This window comes from Tamandua tetradactyla, chromosome 1 (genome assembly GCF_023851605.1).
Source record: "Tamandua tetradactyla isolate mTamTet1 chromosome 1, mTamTet1.pri, whole genome shotgun sequence".
Taxonomy (NCBI): domain Eukaryota; kingdom Metazoa; phylum Chordata; class Mammalia; order Pilosa; family Myrmecophagidae; genus Tamandua; species Tamandua tetradactyla.
Genome location: NC_135327.1, coordinates 57,548,763 through 57,568,432, shown reverse-complemented (window position 1 = coordinate 57,568,432; position 19,670 = coordinate 57,548,763). Strand labels below are relative to the sequence as shown.

Genomic DNA, 19,670 nt, shown 5'->3' with positions numbered 1-19,670 from the left:
AGAACTAACACACCCGAATTCCTAGGCTATCCTACTAGGCAAAGCTAGTTCTAACCAAAGTTTGCCCGCCTGACGTATGCAGTAGCTTAAATCTTAACTATAAGTGGCCTATACCTCATTATAATACTAAAGCACACTCATCATCATGTTACAGCTACCGTTTTCTTACGTAAGTCCTGTGACCAACCATATAAACTATCTGCCAATGCTCAGCAATTAGACTATTTCTAACTCATCATCTGGAACCATTGTACTCATTATCACAAATCTACCTGCTTTTGTTAGAATCCTATAAAACCTCACCAAATCACTGCAATTTGTAGAGATCAGATCTGAGGCTTATAAGCCTCCTGTTTTCCTTACATTGAGCTTTATAAGAAATCTCTTTTCTCTCTTTGAAATTTGGAATAAATGGATTAGCATTTATGCTTATCCGGCAGAGAATCCAAATTGGCAACAGGGTGAATTATTGTTATTTTTAAAATTTTATTTTGACAAATCGTCACACACATACAGTCCATACATGATGTGCAATCAGTGGCTCACAATATCATCACATAGTTGTGCAGTCATCACCATGATCATTTTTAGAACTTTTGCATCACTCCAGAAGAAGAAATAACAAGAAAAAAGAAAAAAACTCATACATCCCACACCCCTTAACCCTCCCTCTCATTAACCAATAGTATTTCAATCTACCCAATTTATTTTACCCCTTATCCTCCCTATTATTTATTTTTTATCCGTATTTTTTGCTCATCTGTCCATACCCTAGATAAAAGGAGCATTAGACACAAGGTTTTCACAATCATGTAGTCACATTGTAAATGCTTTATCTTTATACAATTGTCTTTAAGAGTCAAGGCTACTGGAACACATCTCAACAGTTTCAGGTACTTCCCCCCAGCCACTCTAATACACCATAAACAAAAAAGGAATATCTATATAATGCATAAGAATAACCCCCAGGATAACCTCTCAACTCTGTTTGAAATCTCTCAGCTACTGAAACTATTTTCTCTCATTTCTCTCTTCCCCTTGTTGGTCAAGAAGGCTTTCTCAATCCCATGATGCCAGGTACTGGCTTATCTCAGGATTTCTGTCCCACGTTGCCAGGGAGATTTACAACCCTGGGAGTCATGTCCTATGTAGGGGGAAGGGCAGTAAGTTCACCTGCCAAGTTGACCCAGTGAGAGAGGCCACATCAGACCCAAAAGAGGTTCTCCAGAGGTGACTCTTAGGCCTAATTTTAAGTAGGCTTAGCCTAGCCTTTGTAGGAATAAGTTTCATAGGGACAAACCTCAAGATTGAGGGCTTGGCCCATTGATTTAGTTGTCCCCACTGCTTGTGAGAATATCAGAAATTCTCCAAATGGGGAAGTTGAATATTTCCCAAGGGGACTTTGCAAATACTTCTTTATTCACTGAACAAATTACTCTGGTATATATCAGGGCATCACACTAACCTGGACAAGCCAACAAGATCTCATGCCCTATTCAAGATTCCATGTACTTATGCTGTTCAGTTGAACCGATCATACAAGTTAAATTAGGTAAAGCGCTACCCAAAATATAAATCTTGTACCAACTAAACATCTCTCCCTTTGGTCTCACAAAGAAGTTGAAGTTTTAAAATGTGGACAATATCATCCTTTACCCTGTATTCTGATCTACCCTAGTCCTATCCAGATCAGCTTCATTCATGTCTCTAGTTGAAGGCTGATCCCTTTTTCAACTTTTTAAAACAGTTCCTGTATGGGTACTGCTGACTTCCAAAGCTTCAGAGTGCTAACTCTGAGTCTCAGGTGTCATATAAATACCCAGAGTTTCTGGGAACATGAATTATTTCTATCATGCAACTTTAATTTCACTGTTATTGAATTCCCACTCTGCTATATACTCTTCCTCAACACCTTTGGGAGTTAGAAGGGAACCAGGACTCCTGAAATTTACAGCAATGCTCCTCAGACATATCTAGTGATAAAATTATACAAAGCCCTGGGCCCCTTCAGAGCCAGAAAATAAACAAACAAAAATCCATATCCTCTGGAGTTTACTCTTTATCATTGAAATTTGAAGTCCCCACGAAGGCAAGTGACCCAGCTAGCCCATCAAGCTCTAGTTCATTATATTTAACCCAATACAAAATAAAGAACCTGATGTCACTTCTATTGTAGCTTTCTTTGCTGCAACAAAACTTTGCTGTCTTAAATAAAATGCTGTAGTCTACAAATTTGACTCCAAATTGCCTTTCACGCTAGTAAGCTCTGCTTTTGCCATATATAAGACAAGTTTGAAAGGAATTTTACCCTGAGCAATTCTTTCAATTAGCCAGGGAAAAAAAATATAGACAAAACCAAAAAGAGAACTGCATAAAATTCAAAACAAAACAAAACCAGAGGGAGCATGGGTGAGTTCAATGGTAGAATGCTTGCCTTTCATGCAGGAGACCCAGGTTCGATTCCCGGACCATGCACCAGAAAAAAAAAGAACAAAACAGTAAAACCCAGATAATATTTTTCTGCTGTTTAATTGATCACGAGGGGAAAGAAAACAGGTTCACAAAAACTTACATGTATTGTTTTATTATATGCAAAACTGGGCATACAATAATTATAATGGCAAATCACAAACATGCTGAATACTTCTGGACCATTCTAAATGGCACTTGTACACGTACATAAATAACAATACTGCTGCTTTGTTACCTTGAAATACAGTACCACTAAGAGTTTTATATTTTTATGTAACTACCCAAGTAAATGAGCATAAAGGAAAGAGGAAATAGACAATATCTATATCATATAAGATAAATATTCTTATGTCTTTCTGGAAACTAGCCTAATATGCCCAAGAAACCAGAAAACATTTGCAGTTTGGCTACCCTAAGGACTAAGAACATCTCCCTGATCTCTTTTGTCATAGGCCACCAGTTCCACTACATTCACTTTACCTCCAAATCTTCAGCCTGCTTAGTCATTAAAGACTTGGGGAATAGTCAAAACCTAAATGGTTATAGAGAATATTGAGGTACTTTTTAGTTCATTTTTGCACTATTACTATTTTTTTCCACTAACTTATTCAAAACCTGAAGTATTTCTTCTTACATTCTCTAAACATACTTTTTGGTGGTAGTTGTTTTGTTTTTTTAACTTTGGATTGCTTTTGTTGGTTTAAATACAATGTGTATGAAACCAACTTCCCAAAAATGAGAGGCACTTTTTGGAAATCCAGTGACCCACGTCACTGGACTATCACTACACTCAATCGGGTTGACCTGATTAATGTAAATAATAAATGAGTTCATGACTAAACTTTTAAAAGGCGTGTTTGAAATTGGAAGATTCTTATCCACAGCATTTAGTGTATTAAGATGTGTTATATGTTTATCAGAAATCATAAAATTCAAACCATGGTTATGTTCTGTAGTGAACCTAGCTGTAAAAACTTACAATTCATTTGGAACTCAGAACCAACCACAATGGTATCGGTTAAAATAAAGGATCAATATAAGCCAAAAAATAAACTAGCCAAGTCCCTTTTTCAGGCTTTGAAAACTGTCTTGACATATGACAATGTGACTATTTCCCAAATTAAACAACGAATTTCAATTAAAAGAGCTAGGAGCAAATGTAACCTATAAAGCAGCATCTATACGTTTCTCAATCATGATGGCCTTCAGCTCAGATATACACAAAGCAAGGAAAAGAAAACACTCTGCCTTTACCCATACCCTTTACTCCAGAATGCCCACTGGGGAAGGCAGCTATTCCACGTAAACTAACTGTACAGTATTAATATAAGAAGGATATATATCTGTGTGTATGCATTTATATGTCATGCTTAGAGATTTATCGGCCACGGAACTTCATAAAGAGCTGAATAAAAATCTAGTAGAGAATAACTCGTAAGGGAGGTGCCAGCTGGGTATGATGGGCTAATTCAGCATAAGCAGCAGGGCAGGGGGCAACTCATGGAGCACCACTCAGGAAACAGAGGAGGAAAATGTGGAGCAATGCTGTACTTTCCAAATACAACACAGATACATGCAAAAGTCAGAGTGCACTGAGGACCACAGGAGCAACGCCTACCCTACGTGTGCCTGCCGTCCAAGTGGCAAGTGTAGGGCCTTAGTACAAGGACAGGCCTTCCCCAGTCATGCAGCAAAAAAACAGAGGATAAGAGAGAACTGTAAAGATCTGGAAATAAAGTCCTGGGAAAAAAAGATTACCATAAAAAAATTAATATTGTTTATTATGACTAAAATCAGATTTTGAAAGGAATCTTAATATTTAACCTATTTATACCGTTGACTTATAAAGTGCCTTTGATGACATTTACTGCTGTATGGAAAGAATACAAAATATTACATATTTTCAAATGAAAAATGTCAACTTTTTCATTTTCCCCAAAGGTGAAAAATAAAAATGAATAGGAACAAAATTGTAAAAAAACAAAGAGAATAATTGTTTAAACAGATAACTCAACAATAGTCATTACAGTATATTGTCTATTAAGAAGCAGCCAACCAATGGTTTTAAAGATATTCATGAACATCAATGGAAAGCTTGCAACTAGAGGAACAAAGAAATGTTATTAACTGCAATTAATTTAAGCATTTAGGAAAGCCAGGAAGCCACAGGCCCAGATAAGGATGTTAAGAATACATTCAGCGACTTTATTTATGTTATACTCCCTATCCACTGTGAACCGTCTCCTGACAGCCTCATTCCCCCATGCACACATCCCAAGAAACACCCTGCTCTTGGAAACTAAACAGGTTATTATTTCTGATTAAGGACTTAGGTCCCAAATCAGTAACTTAGTAACTGCTACATTCAAAGTACTCCATGTGTTTTTATCCTATTAGACCCTTCACTTAAAATTCTAAAAGGGGATTTTCCTGTATCACCTCTTTGGAGAAACCTTACATATCAGAAATTCTAGTGTGCCAGGTACTCATTCTAACCCCCAACAAACAGCAATAATCATGCTTATACCTACTGACTTCCCAACTGTAAAGCCCGCAAATTATTTTAACCCGTTTAGACAACTCAAAAATGGACTTGACTACCACGTCTAAATTTGAAATGCCTTTTTGTTTTTTAATCCATGTCATGGGAAATACAATATAGCACTAGATTCCATTGTCTGTAAAGGACAAGCAGTTTTAGTGATAAGTGATTTGGCTTAAAATAGAAACAGCCATACTCCCTGACCTGAGAAAGAGCAGAAGCTTCTCTTAAGAATAAAACGAGCAGAAAGAACTTCAGCTTGGATAGTTTATGCAAAAGTAAGGGGTTGACACAGATGGCCAAGAGCCCCAATTATTTCAAACATTTGGGATTTGACACCATTTAAATTAGCACGTACTATCTGATGTACCTGTGCACAAGTGAAAATTGGGAGATAGAAGATGACTATACCTGTTGTACATAGACTGGCTGCTATTTCAGAAGTTTTGTTGATGCTTCCCCTGCAGAGCTGTAATTTTACTCCTTTATATGGCACTTACTTTGGTGAATTTTTATCTAAAGGATTCTCATTTGTTTGGGACTCTCAGTACATAGAAAGACTCAATACAAGGCACCTCTGTTTGAAAATAACCCAATGGGGTGAGATGGGGGTAAATTAAAAAACTAATCAACTACTTAAATGTCATTAATCATAAAATTTCTTAAATTCATAGTATTATAACTAGGGATATTTAGATATCTGTAGGTCTTGCAATTGATCATTTTAAAATCGTGTGAATTTTTAAATGTTTTGCTTTACTCCATTTGTTTTGAGTTTTTTCTCACCAGCTATATTGGAATGACCACAGTTATTTACATTTCCCTTTTTCTTAAGATTTGTATGTGCTTGTGTTTTAGAGGTCTTACAAGAGATCACTGTGTCAAGAATAGTCACTGACTGTTTGGGAATTCGAAGGTTACCAGTAGTCTGAATCTTTGAACTGCTGTCACTGCAGGCAAAATCCATATGTTGCAGCTTGGTGCTCTTATTTGATTTCTTTTTCTTCTCTTCAGTTTTAATTTCCAGGGTTTGCTTCTGAGAACATAACCTGCTGCTACCCAGCACATCCACAGGTCTGGGGGCAGTCTGAAATGTGTAATATGATGGATGGGCTTCTTCCTGGTGGGACTCTTTCCTTCGTGAAGGCGCTGACTTGGAAGCCCCTTCCTGGTGAGATAGAGGCTTGGACACAGCAGTAGCAATTAGCTTACTTTTCCCAGGGCTTTTCAGAGCCCAGACAGTTGCAGGAGCAGCTGGGGGCCTTGCTTTGGCTCCCTTTCCTTTTTCACTCTGTATGGTCTGTGCTTGCAGCCATTCCAGCTGAATAAGTCTATCAAGGTACTTTCCAAGAAGTCCTCCTGTTCGCGGCATGGCTTCGGATTTGCACTCTGAGTTCAGAAGCAGAGCCATCTCTCGGAGGTCCCAGGAGTTAAATGGGAGTGGAAGGAAATCAGGATAATAGTATTCAGACTGTACATGGCTCTGATCTGGGTGAAGATTGAAATAAACCGGATCAATTTCTTCGGCCCTCAGATTAAGATCTGGAGGTGTGAGGGGAGAAGGACGAATGGGAATTCTTTCTGAATCAGACAGATCGCTTGCACTGTCCTCATCAGTATCTTCTTTAATAATTTTCATTGACTGAAAGTTAAGAAACAATTTGTTCCCTGAGGCCCCCTGACACCTGGATCCAAATGGACTCCCTTCGGGTTTTCCTTCCGGGTAAATGCTTTCTTTAAGTTTATCCTCAGTTTGTTGGGATATGAGCTTGCTTTTCAGCTGTGAAGAAATGAGGGGTACTTGAGATTTATTTTGCCTTTTTCCTGAAGAAGTCTTTAAACGTTGCACTTTATTCCAAGATGGCCCAACATTCATATTACTGTGGAAAACAAAAAACTGCAATTATTAGAAAGTACCTATGACAAAAATTGGTCTAGCTGTGATTAAACAAACAAAAGGAATCCTCTAGTTGTATTTTTTAGCTTTTCCTAGGTATTAAAACTTAAAGCCACCAAATTCCTTTGCAGAACATGTAGTTTTATTAAATAATTTTCCAAGTAATCTTCTGTTTAACAACCATTATCTAATACATGTGCCAAAAGTGAATACATAGATTCTATTTCACTTTAAATATGAGCATTTAAGACTATCTCCAGAAGTGTTTACATTATAATTTTAGGACAATCAGTTATATTAATGATGAGCAAAGCTTAATAACATTAACAAAGAAAACCCACAGCCTTCTTTTATTATGCCCATGTAAAATTAAATGTAAATACAATGTAAAATATAAGTTTTTACAGAGTGTAATCATGCAATGGTCAATATTCTGAGCTACTAAAATGTTATCTGTAAAAGTGTATCATATACAACCTACATCTTAAACCAAAAGCTTATGAAAATATTTTCAAATAAGGAATACACTCAGAAAAATTTTGGTTAAAGGATTAGAAATGGGTGTATGGGTAGTTTAGTGGTTAGAATGCTTGTCTTCCATATGGGAGACCCAGCTTCGATTCCTGGACCATGCACCCAAAAAAAAAAAGGTTGGAAATAAAATCATATGGTGCCTTAAAATACAATATGAATGAAAAAATAGGGTTAATGCTACCCTGTGAATGGTGGGTACAGGGAATAAATGAGGACTGAGTACATTACTAGTCTAGCAACCAATTCTTTTAGGGTAATTCTCGCTTCACATCAGAGTTGAAAAAATTTTCTCTTCAATTTATTTACCAAGAACATGGCATTTTATTATGATTAATAAGATTTCTCAGATATGTCAAATGACTTGCAAATCAATTTGGGATGCACATGCACAAAGTTAGAGAACACAGAAATGGGTGGTTTCCATGCCCTCTGGAAACTATGGAGGTTCATTTGTCCAGTGGGTTCATCCACACTAAATAATTATTTGAAAATGTGTTACCTACAAATTAATAAATGTGGAGGGTATTAGATTATTAATAAATATAAGGGTGTGCTATTGCCAATAGCACAAGGGCCATATTATCAAAATGTAAAGAATGAATGAATGGTAAAGTGGACCAGAGAACTGCCATTACTTAGAATTCATGACTAAAACTATGTATCCATAAAGGTTAATAATTATCAGCATCCTTTTTATATAAAAGGAAACTACAAACAAAAGTGAATAAGGGATTTTGCTAACACTAGAAGTAATGCTTAAAACCATTTTATCCACTCATTCCTGCTTACATAAATGCATATTTTTATCCACAGACATATTTTCCCAATCACACATAAATCCAATCTGGAGAAATGAGATAATGTACCTTTTGCAAGACAAAGCAATTCTATAAAAAAAAAAAAAAAACTACATACCAGCTTTTCTGATGCGATTCATTCACCCTATTCCCTTTCTTGAAAAAACCACATGGCTGATCATCATCTAGGATTTGATGGAGTGACTAAAAAACAGACATGCAGAAATAAATACTGTGAACACACACATACACAAGAAACAAATAAACAAGAACAAATCTAAACAAGTTTTTTCCTTCAAAAATTACATCACCTTTTCTGTAGTGCTTGAAATATTCTTGCTCAATCTGTTAGAAGATGATGACAGCTGGGGAAGTGACTTCTTTATTCCTCTTATATTTGGAAAGGACTCCTTGCTACCAGAACTAAAAGCAATAGAACATTGTCAAGCAAGTTTTTAATGCAAATGGTCCTAATTCCTGAAGTGAGTTGGTTTCTCACTTACTTAGTTTTTAGTATTTGCATAGCACTGAAATATTGAGGGACAATATTTTCTTATGTTTAAAATTTAATGTTTTGCTTATTAATTTTTATAGTGGATAGCTGATACAAGATCATACTTATAAATGCTGCAACTGGGGCCTCTTGATATATGTGCATATAAATATAATCTCCTTGGAAACAGCACATTGAGGAAATCTGTAAGGCTAATTAAGGTAAGTTCTTACTCCAAAACGCCCTTGTCCAATCATTCATTCATTCACCAAATGATTACAGAGTTCCTAGTAAATGCCAGTATTATGCACATATCCCTGCTCTCATGTAGTTTAAACTGTGATGAAGAAGCTTCCTTTCCATTCTATTACCTTGCCTATTTCATCATTCTATGAAAATTTTGTCCATATATTAATACATATCATATGCTCTGTAATGTTATCTCATTGTGAAACCTTCTTGACAGGTAACTCAGAGTGCTGTTATTCCCATTTTTTTCCGAGTGGCCTAAAAAAAGTGCGTGGACTTGAGAGTAAAAACTTCTCCCTCCTTTAAAATTCCCTGCCTCAGGAAAATGGTAGAGGTGACAATATAGAAGATTTCCATTTTTTTCCTTAAGTTTTCCTGTATTTTTTCCCAATAAGCATCCAAGCCTTATTAGTTAGTTTATATATGGTGGGAATAAAAATGACATATGGAAAAAAACTGACATATGGGTGCTCACAATTAATACAACTACACTATAAGCAACAGGCTTTACTAATTTTAAATGAAGAAACATTGTTTTTCTTTTTAATTTATTAATCCTTTTCAGACTTCATTAGTTTGGTTTTCTGTTTATTTTGTCCCTCTGGACAGGAAATGAGAGTTGTTTTGAATGCCTGGCCCCACACTGCGCTCTAGAAAGTGCATTTGCGTCTTTTTCACATCAGTTTACCTGGCAAGCTTTAAATCAACGGCTGCAGCATTTCGTGCACACAAGTTAGTGGGTAAAATAAGAGATGTACGGCCTGTAGGATACGAAGGACACAGAAAATAAGTTCCTGGTCTCCCTCAGTGCATGGGAACAAAGCTAAGTCAGAGATTCTGGTTATAAAAACGTTCCCCAACCTGGAGGCTGTTTGAAGGCCTCTGCACTATTCATCATATGGTATTAAATCTTGTGCCCATGTCTTCCTCTCTGGCACTGGGCTGAGAAAGGTAGCACCTCCTCCCCACTCTCAGAACTGGCTGGCCATTCGGGGCGGCAAAGCATTGTGGGTGATGTGTGGACATGACGCCACTTTTTGGCGCAGCGAGGCTCCCTCAGCCTGGATGAGACTAGAGTCCAGGTTGCAGTGAATGTGTGCAAAGAGCTGGCTCACCTGGATTCTTGAAATTAACCCGGGGACCAGCTCCTGGAGAGTGGATTTAACACACACACACACACACACACACACACACACACACACACACGCCCCCATTAGTCCAGAAATCCAAGGACCTGCAACGTGCATTTTCCCTTGGCTTTCACTTGTGCAGAGACCCATGATCAATAGAGGCACAGCCAAAGCAGACACAGACAAACACTGATCAGACCTGCAGACACAGACAAACACTGATCAGACCTGTCTCGCAACCGCCGAGAACACGTGACGAAGCCAGCCACCCTCCTTCCTCCCGCCGCCCGGGGCCGGCGCTGGACTGCGGCGCGCTGCGGCAGGAGCTCCCGAGCAGGCCGCTGCGGGCGGCTGCACCCGGCTCGGCGCGCTTCCCGGCTGCGCTCGCTGGGGCCGCGGATTCCGCCAGCCCGCGGCGTCACGAAAGGCTGGGCGGAGCTGGCCAGGAAGTTGCACCCGGCCAAGTTTCAGCCTTGTAACTACCCAGGGGGAGGTGGGCGGGGCCGCCCCAGGAACGCAGTCTTAGCGTAGGAACCTCCGAGGAAGCAAAAAGGAGGCGCCACCCTGAACTCCCGGGGTGACTGCGAAAAGCTGCCACTGGAGAAAGAACTCATCGCTTTGGAAACAATCTCTTTTTTAGATGCAAGAAACAGCGGTCCTGGGCGAGGAGTCGAGGAGCAAGGCAGCGGTCGAGGGGAGGTCGCGCTGGCCGAAGGGGATCCCTGTGGGCTGCGGGCACCCGGTGGCTTCTGAGCTCGGACAGAGACGCGGAGGTAGCGGACGGGGCGTCGCGGGCTGGCCCTCGGCTCCTCCTCCCCTTCGCCCGACGGCTGGCTGTGTCATGTCCAGAGCCCCGGGTTCCGCGGTCCTCCCCCCAGCCCCGGGCTTCCGGAAGCCCGCACTTCGGAGCCTAAGTTGCCTCTCGGACCTGGACGGCGGCCCCACCCGGGAGCCGCGGCCCTGCAGGCCCCCCGGGACCCCTGGCCGCGCGCCGCTGGCCCCGGCGCCGTCGGGCTGCGACCCCAGCCTGCGGCCCATCATCCTGCGGCGGGCGCGCTCGCTACCCAGCTCGCCCGAACGCCGCCAGAAGGCCGCGGGCGCGCCGGGAGCTGGGTGCCGGCCGGGGTGTAGCCGGCAGCTTCGCGTGCGCTTCGCCGACGCGCTGGGCCTGGAGCTGGCGCAGGTCAAAGTATTCAACGCGGGTGATGACCCATCAGTGCCGCTGCACGTGCTGTCGCGGCTAGCCATCAACGCGGACCTGTGCTGCAGCAGCCAGGACCTGGAGTTCACCCTGCGCTGCCTGGTGCCCGACTTCCCGCCGCCCGTCGAGGCCGCTGACTTCGGTGAGCGGCTGAGGCGGCAGCTCGTGTGCCTGGAGCGGGTCACCTGCTCGGACCTGGGCATCAGCGGCACAGTGCGGGTGCGCAACGTGGCCTTCGAGAAGCAGGTGGCGGTGCGCTACACCTTTTCCGGCTGGCGCAGCGCGCACGAGGCGGCCGGTCGATGGCGGGGGCCGGCTGGTGAGGCAGGGGCGGAGGACGTCTTCTCCTTCGGCTTCCCGGTGCCCCCTTTCCTCCTGGCGCTTGGCTCCCGTGTGCACTTCGCGCTGCGCTACCGCGTGGCCGGCGGCGAGCACTGGGACAACAACGAAGGCCGCGACTACAGCCTCACGTGCCGTGGCCACGAGTTGCGCATGCCGCGAGGAGAGTGCGAGGAGAGCTGGATCCACTTCATCTGAGCCCTGCGGGCGGCACACCGGCTCCCCACGACCCCTTGTTTTCTGCTGCGAGGCCTTGTCTTCTACTTGAAACGTCTGCGTCCCTTGGTCTTAAAAGTGGCCTCAGGTGGCGGGAAGGCCAAACTGTGAGATGTGCTGGGGGAGGGTGGCGTGAGGCGGAGTGGAGAGTGTCGGCACCCCCCGAGAGGACCCAGGCAGGGCTTCTTTGAAAAGGTCCACGGCCTCCTGCTGGAAAGGCGTGTGGCTTCTGCATGTGTTCTAAATGTGTCTCTGTAAACTAGCTGTGATTTATTATCATAATGGTCTGGGACCTCGCCCCGGTATCGAATGCCTTGCGCACGCATCTGTGTGTGCACACGCGCATGTGCACGCGTATGCGCACCACTGTAAACAGAATGCCGGGTGTGACCAGTATCAGGGTCCCTTGAGACATTACTGCTTCTGAGGTCACATTTACTTGCCAATGTCTGTAGCTCTCTAACAGTGGGAAACTATTAATAGGCAAGAAATTTCTGCCTCATCAGTCAGCGCACAACCATCCTTGGGAGTTCAGGCTGCCCTGGTTTGGCTGTACGTCCCCTACATCCACAGCTGAGGAGGAAAAAGTTTACAACTTTTTAACAAGCAAAAGAATCCCTTCTTTGCAATTACATGTTGCCATATCTTGTATGCGTTTGATCAGTATTTATCTGCACATTATCAGGTAATTCTGTTGGAGTTTGAAACAACCTAAATGTGTTAAGAAATCCTGCCTTAAGTTATTACAGTTTTCAGGAGACTATAGAATTTCAGGCGACAGTGCCCTTATGCAATTACCTTTGTTATGATTAAGGTGACTCTTTTTATGTCTTCTTAAGCATCAGAAGATTCCAGCAGCCTCTTTCGGAAGTTAAGTTACCAAGTGGAGCTAGATGTTTTCAGCAATAGCCAGAGCACTGGAGGAAAAATAATTGACAAATATATGTATGTTTTAAATTATATCTATAGATGCCTGATTTTATCAGCTGCCTACCAACTTTATTCTTTGTGCCTTCAGATAGGAGAGTTTCTAACATCTTCTGGGCTTGTTTGCCAGATTTAAAATGTTAAATGCTCCTTTTGACCTCCAACCAAGAAGTCAAGGTCCCTACTCCCCAAGAATGCCACAATTACTTAAAACTCTCAGTGAGGGGGTGATGATTTCTTCTGGTGCTGTGTGGGCTCTTTGACAGCAGGTGCTAGCACTGAGCTGTGGAAAAATAGCCAAGATGGACAATACTTCCAACTGATAAAGTTTATTAAACATATAGTTGAAACCATTGTAATAAATTTAAGTATAGCTATCACCAGTGAATTAACTATATTTTTGTGAGTGCTTGTTGACATTTAGTCAAATCAACATTAAAGGATGCATTTTGTCTCTAAACTGTTTTTGATCACTGCAACTTATGTATTTTTAAAATTGCCAAAATTAGGGATGATTTTCTTTGGAACCTGCTGATCCAAGAACACTGAATTTTGATTTAAAAATATTGTGATCAAATTATACAATCCCTGGCAGTTAGCACATTGCACTACATTAACATGCAAGAGAGAGAAAAGCTTGGTTGCATTTCCTGCTGTTTAACAAACTATCCAACTAGGCCAACAGCCTCTGAGAGCCTTGCCTTCTATTCCCTTGGCCCCAGCCCAGAGTACAAGACAATAGTCCAGAGTGTTCAGGTTATGAGAGTTAGAAGTGCAAAATGTATTGTTGTTTAAAGGCATGTAGAGAATCTTGTAACATATATGAAAACCATTTACCAAAAAGGTTCTGGTCATGTAAAATAAATTAAATGTTTTATCTTCAAGATCAAGAGATCCTCCAGGTGCCTTTTGAAAAACATCATTTTGAAATTTAAATGCTTAAATTTACCTGCCTAGTGATAAAGAAGCTATGGGACAACTAAAGGAGAACTTTCAGACTCTAAAACACAATTACATTGTTTGGATGTTAAAATTTTCTAGTGGAATTTTCAATCAGCTGGATTGTCTCCCCAAACATATTTTAATATTGGCATTTAAAATGATTTTACCCAAAACCAAGTATTAAAGTATATGTACACAAATGGTTGTATGCTTTTCTATTAAACCAGTGTTTCTTGTGATCCAATTACGGAAAACAAAGCTTTGGAAAGTTCTTGATTATTTAAAGCATTTTAAACGTACACCTTGTCCTTCCTAAAACAGTCAAATGTAGTGCCTTGACGAAAAAAGATGTATGATATACTTCTGTGTCAGTAGAACAGTTGTGTATCAAGAAAGGGAAATACAATCTTATGCCAGGTCAGCATTACTTAAGAAAAGAGCTCTAGGGGAACACAGGGGATGGGATAATTCCTGTACCTCTCTCATGATGCTTATCGAAGCCTGTGTATGCAATGATTATGCCTGGATTATGACCATCAACCAAGTATAGGGCCTTGCACACAAAAGAAGGAAACTAAAGCTTATCATGTGCTCTCCTATTTGCTTGGCTACAGTGCCAGGTGTTTTATGTATTTGAGTTCATCCAATTCTGCGATGTAATCTCCCCATTCTTTTGCTGATATCAGAGAGATTAAGTAATTTGCCTAAAGTTCCACAGCTGTTAAGTAGCAAAGTCAACATTCACCTAAACCAAAGTCTATGCTTTCTCTGCCATTCAATATGGCACAGAAGATGTTCTAAATCCTTGTTAACTTAACAGCCAGGTATTGACTATGATTAATAAGGTTTCCTATCTAACACCATAATCTGAAACTTTTAAAAATATAATCAGATAAGATTAAAATGAGTGATATGCTTTCTTACTTCAAATAGTAGTTCACTGATGTTTAATAAATAATGCCTTTGCTTTTTTTTTGGAAAACATGAAATAATGAAGAAGACTATAACATTTTTCTTCTCTGCTAGAAAGGGGTAAGATGAAAAATCACTATTAATTTTTCAAATGCTTGAATAAGCTTCCTGTGCATTCATGACACTTTTGTCAGGAAAGTTGTTAAATCTATTAGAGATGTGAGAGAAAAATTAAATGTGAAAATAATTATTATGCAAGGTTGCCAAGTCATGAGGTGGAAGTATTCTACAATTAGACTTCATATTGTACATTAATAGCACTTAATTGGTAAAGAATTCAAAAACATTGAAAAATTTTAACATTTAAAATTCCCCCAAATCCCTGTGAACAATAGATTGTATGTCTGATTTGTCAGTTCTGATTTTTTGAAAATTAAGATCTAAAAATTAAATTCAGTGAGCTACATAGCTGACAAGAGTTTAATTCTATAATTATAAATTTGAGAAGAGCCTTAGCTAAGTTGAATATTAAATACCCTGTTGAAAGTCTAATATCATTGTATGTATATGGTTTGATCTGCTTCGGAATTCTATTCCCTTGTATTTATTTTTACAAGTGCTTTACACTATGCATTTAAATCGTAATGCAATCTTAAAAATAAGTGGTGTCTTTTAATAGGGAAATAAGGTGCTACTAGATTATAATTTTAAATTTTGATTTGACAACATCTATGCAAAGTTTAACTCAATATACTCCTTACCACACACAGAAATTCCACTTTCCAAGAGTTACACAGTGCAAGTGGTGGAATACCCAAGGCTGTTTACCGCAGTATTATTTGTAATAGAAAAATACAAAGCATAGTAAATGACCATCAACAGAGGATGGAGTAAACGCTGTTAATCGATATTGAATCTCACAGCTGTTAAAAAGACAGAACTGTATACGGTATCTCCATTCTTCCAGAGCACTGTCCACTTCAGAGAAAGTGGGCAAATCAAGTCACAGGGCAGCATTAGAGCATGAGCCCGGGGCAAACATCCAGGTAGCTGAGCACTAATTAGTTTGGTTGCCATATCCATTTAAGGTTTACTTGCATTTTCTACACCACAACCATGTATTGGCTTTATAACTTAAACTGATACTTTTTTAAACTGAAAAGTTCTGCTCAGTACCACGCCTAATTAGCCTCAACCTTCTCCCACCCAGAGGTCTCGAGTTGCCCCAATGTGGGCATGGCAGACCTTACAGAGTCAGCTCCTGGGCAACCAGGGCGCGGGCCAGGCGGCTGCGCCGCGGGCTCTGCTGCCCTCTAGCGGCGAGAGCGGCGTGGCCTTTTAAAAGGCGGCTACAGCCCTTGCGTCCTTTCTCAAGTACGACCCGCGGCTCCAATTCGCAGGTCGCTCCTGCTCCCGCCCCGGCCCTTGCGAGCGATCCTGACCGGCGGGACCCGCGAAGTTCTTCCCTGCTCGGTCCTGCAGACCACATACATCCCTGCCACGGAACATGGCCCAGGTTCAGCGAGAGAAGGGAGGACAGCGGTCATCTCCCCTGGCGGCGCGGTTCGTCCAGTGAGCGCAGCGTTGGCCTGGAGGGGCCGCGGCCCGGGGCAGGGTTGTCTGGGAGCGCGCGGCCCACGATTGGGGGCGACGCGCTACCTACCTGAGGGCGAGACTCCCAACCCCGCCATGGTGCCCCTGGCACAGGCCGCGCGCGGCCCGGGTGCGGGCGAGGGGTACAAGGGGCGGGGCCTGGCCAACCAGCGGCGCTGATTGGACACGAGGCCAACCGAACGCGGCGCCGATTGGACGCACTCTTCCCGCCTTCCGGCCGCAGCCTGAGGCGCGGCGGTTGACCCTGAAGCGCTGAGACGCGACGCCTGGCAGCAGCTGCGTTAGCGTCAAGGACTTGACGCTGAGGTCTCCTCCGGCAGGCGAGTTGAGCTCCGCGCCGCGGTAGCTTCCTGGACGCTGGGAGGGGGGCTGCGGTTTCATCCCGGGTCCCTGGCGGATCCATTTACCGACGGTTAGGGCCGGTTTGTTGTGAAATGGCGGAGGCTGAGGTACGATGGGTCTGAGGCTGCTGGGGCCCAAGGAGACGCCTGGGCCGCCGGAGGGGTTACATGGCTCCCGAGACGTGGTGCTTCGTCCAGGGGAGCGATTTCTGACTGAACGTGGCGTCCGTTGGATCCCGGGTGACCGACGACCAAGCCCCCGGGCCGCCCGCCTCAGAAACCCCCGGGCCCGGCACATCTCTCTTCCCACAGTGCCCTGCTGGGTAGGGTTTCCCCCGGTGGTAGTAAAGGAAGAGGCTTAAATCCTCAGCAGCCACCTCCACGCGGTGTTGCACTGTAGGACGCGAGTAGCCCTGGCGCTTTGCCGTGAGGAGTCTTTCTGTCTTTTGCCCATAACCCCTCCCTTTTACCTGCTCACATGTTTGCTCGTTGACTCTACTGGTATTCTCGAAATAGATCCGATGTAAAGTGAAGAATTTTTAGCTATCGCAGTTAGAATTCCTAATAAAATACGTGTGTGCGGCTCAAGCCCTGAAGGGGCGCCCCTTTTCTAACAGCGGGAATCTTCCAGTGATGTGTGGAAACGGTGGGCTGGTGTGTCACAGCGGGCAGTGAAGAACGTTTCGCGGAAGCTCATTTAGCTTCGGGGGTAATAAAGGGGCCTGGTTTGCTTGCTTGCTTTCTATCTGTCTGCATTTTCCTTTTCTATGACCATCTTAACTACCGAAGCGTCTTTGCCAAAGGCAAGCGGACGAAGAAGCCTCTTGGGAGTTACTTGCTACCCCCTTCTCTTTCCACATCCTTAAAGTGTTATGACTCCTCACCTGGTTTCATGATTGTCCTAATTCTGAGAATTGGAGACAGTTGCATCAGGTTGTTTTATTTTTCCTTTCTAGCGTTTTGCACCGTTAACTTCGGAAACACTGTTAGCTGTGCCAGACCTGGGGAGGGCTACTTAGCATTTAGTTGCATTGTTGCCAGTGTCCATCAACTTTAGGAAAAACGAAGTGCCTGCAGAAATGTTTCTTTGTTTCTCCCTTTCTCTTTGAAACTGCTGTCTTTCATTGCCTGCTTATCTGTTCTCATTGGCCTCTCTTTTTGGCTATGCTCTTGTTGACCACCTTAACAAAAAAAACAAACAAACAAAAAAAAAAAACGCTGAACGTCATGGGTGATTTGTTATTAAAAATATTTTGTGAGATAGCTTGTCTTAAAGTTTTAGTCATGATAGGAGAAGATAGTGTAGCTTTCCCCCCTCTTGGTTAGTCTCTAATTTACATTTGGAAATGTTAGGTATCTGTTGTGATGGAGCATTGGTCTGTTGCTGCTGGTATTTATTCAGGTTTGGGGGAGAAAATTGTGCCTCCCTTACCTGCCCTTTATCAGTCTTAAAACTTTTACCTACCTGCATATACACATTCATCTCACTGGCGCCCTCTTTTTCTTGCTAACTGGTCTGCCAATAATAGACTGGGACTCAAAACCTACTACTGGTAACTTGACATCCTTCTTAGAAAAAATGTATTATTCTATGCTTGGTTTCTTGTGATTCTGTTACATAGTACTTCATAAAGATACTTTAAATTGTTCACTCATAGTTATAGAAAAATAAGTATTATCACACCTCTTTCCATCTGGAGTTAGCCTTCCCTTTACATTTGCAAATATTTGACTTGGTTGATATTATACTGAATAGTGCTAAATTTTGGGGTTCTATTGTGGTTAGTATTGTTTCAGCCCTTTGGAGGAGGGGGAGAATAACTGGATTATTTTTGTTTAGTTCTTTACCTTAGTCTTTTTATCAGCCTGTGTGTAGGTATTAATTATCAATTTCTTTTCCCATGACTGACTTATTTGTGAGAAAGTAAACTAGGAAATAATTGTCTTTTTAGTTTTATATGCCTCTTGGCCACAAGTCTGTCTTCTGTGCCATATTTTATATCATAGTACTTTGTAAGATGCATTATTTCAAATTGTTTTAGTTGCGATTGCAGAAAAACCATAATATAATAGGCAGGCGGCCCCCAACAGTTGCTGGCTCTAGGGAACAGCTACAAATGGATAGCCATCTACAACATATTTTAAGTACATGAAATTTAAATCAAGCTATCACACTGTTAGGTAAAATGTTAACATTTTCACAAATAACCTTCATTGCAACATAAAACATGTAAAGCTATGGTTTTTATGACTGAGTATTGGCAAAATATCAACAATAATTGAGTGCATTTTTTTGGTAGATATTTGGGTAATTTGATGATTTTGGGAGACATAATAAAGACCTACATAAGTCATAAATTACTATATATCATAAAATTTATTTTTCTTGCCTTCATTTTAACAAAATCAGAATATTATAAAGATTTTACTTATTTTGTGTTCTAGTGACAGTAATAATCTAAGGATTAAAACGTATATTGCATACAAATATAAAATTTTGAATATTTTTTATCAATGTAAATGTCAAAAAAAAAAGTATTTTAGGGTGGGTCACAGTGGCTCAGCAGGCAGAGTTCTCTCCTGCCATGCCAGAGACCTGGGTTCGTTTCCCAGTGCCTTTCTATGTAAGAGAAAAAAAATAAAATATTTTAAACTGCTCTGAAATGTTAACATTCTCTTATAAAAATGAAATACAAATTATTGCTATCAAATTTACATCAAAATTCTTTTGATAGTACTAAAATTATTTTTTGAATAATGAAGCCTTATTTAATATTTTTATAAAAATAAACTTATTGACAATTCTGGTGTCCACTTGTATCCTAACTCCCATTGCAGAGAGAGTCCAGTATCATGCTTCACACAGTTTATGACTAGGTCTTCATATATGCAGATTAAATAAAAATATGAATTCTTACTGCTACATAACGTTCCTTAGCTACCATGCGCAACTGTTGCAAATACTGTGTGTTAATTTTCTAAGAAACTATTCCAGAGCCACAAGTGGGAATACAAAGAGAAACAAGAAAATGGACATTTGCCACTATTAGGAAATGATACTTCA

At 41.5% G+C, this 19,670-nt stretch overlaps 3 protein-coding genes across 10 annotated transcripts in view; 2 read left to right on the top strand and 1 right to left on the bottom strand.

The window, feature by feature from the left end:
- Positions 1 to 2,568: 2,568 nt before the first annotated feature.
- On the bottom strand, positions 2,569 to 16,401 carry FAM217B (family with sequence similarity 217 member B). 4 transcript variants are annotated; one of them, XM_077116864.1, is made up of 5 exons: positions 16,315 to 16,401; positions 12,669 to 12,787; positions 8,554 to 8,665; positions 8,361 to 8,446; positions 2,569 to 6,894 (listed from the first exon to the last, which is right to left on the bottom strand). In XM_077116864.1, the coding sequence occupies exon 5, from the start codon at positions 6,888 to 6,890 to the stop codon at positions 5,757 to 5,759; it is 1,134 nt and encodes a 377-aa protein (XP_076972979.1). In that variant the 5' UTR covers positions 6,891 to 6,894; positions 8,361 to 8,446; positions 8,554 to 8,665; positions 12,669 to 12,787; positions 16,315 to 16,401; the 3' UTR covers positions 2,569 to 5,756. The 4 variants fall into 4 exon arrangements, with proteins under 4 accessions (XP_076972979.1, XP_076973002.1, XP_076972994.1 ...); XM_077116887.1 differs by lacking the exons at positions 12,669 to 12,787; positions 16,315 to 16,401 and adding exons at positions 9,673 to 9,745; positions 10,343 to 10,496; XM_077116879.1 differs by lacking the exon at positions 16,315 to 16,401 and having other exon boundaries at positions 12,669 to 12,803.
- PPP1R3D (protein phosphatase 1 regulatory subunit 3D) lies at positions 10,472 to 14,612 on the top strand. Its single transcript, XM_077116898.1, has one exon. The coding sequence runs from the start codon at positions 10,755 to 10,757 to the stop codon at positions 11,850 to 11,852; it is 1,098 nt and encodes a 365-aa protein (XP_076973013.1). The 5' UTR covers positions 10,472 to 10,754; the 3' UTR covers positions 11,853 to 14,612.
- The window catches only part of SYCP2 (synaptonemal complex protein 2), a 103,270-nt gene continuing 99,910 nt past the window's right edge, over positions 16,311 to 19,670 (top strand). The window contains exon 1 of one of the 5 annotated variants that reach the window (XM_077116841.1): positions 16,311 to 16,585. The gene's annotated coding sequence lies outside the window, so the exon portion shown is untranslated. Of the gene's footprint in view, positions 16,715 to 19,670 lie in introns of all 5 variants that reach the window. The other 4 variants (XM_077116826.1, XM_077116817.1, XM_077116850.1 and 1 more) reach the window with 4 other exon arrangements.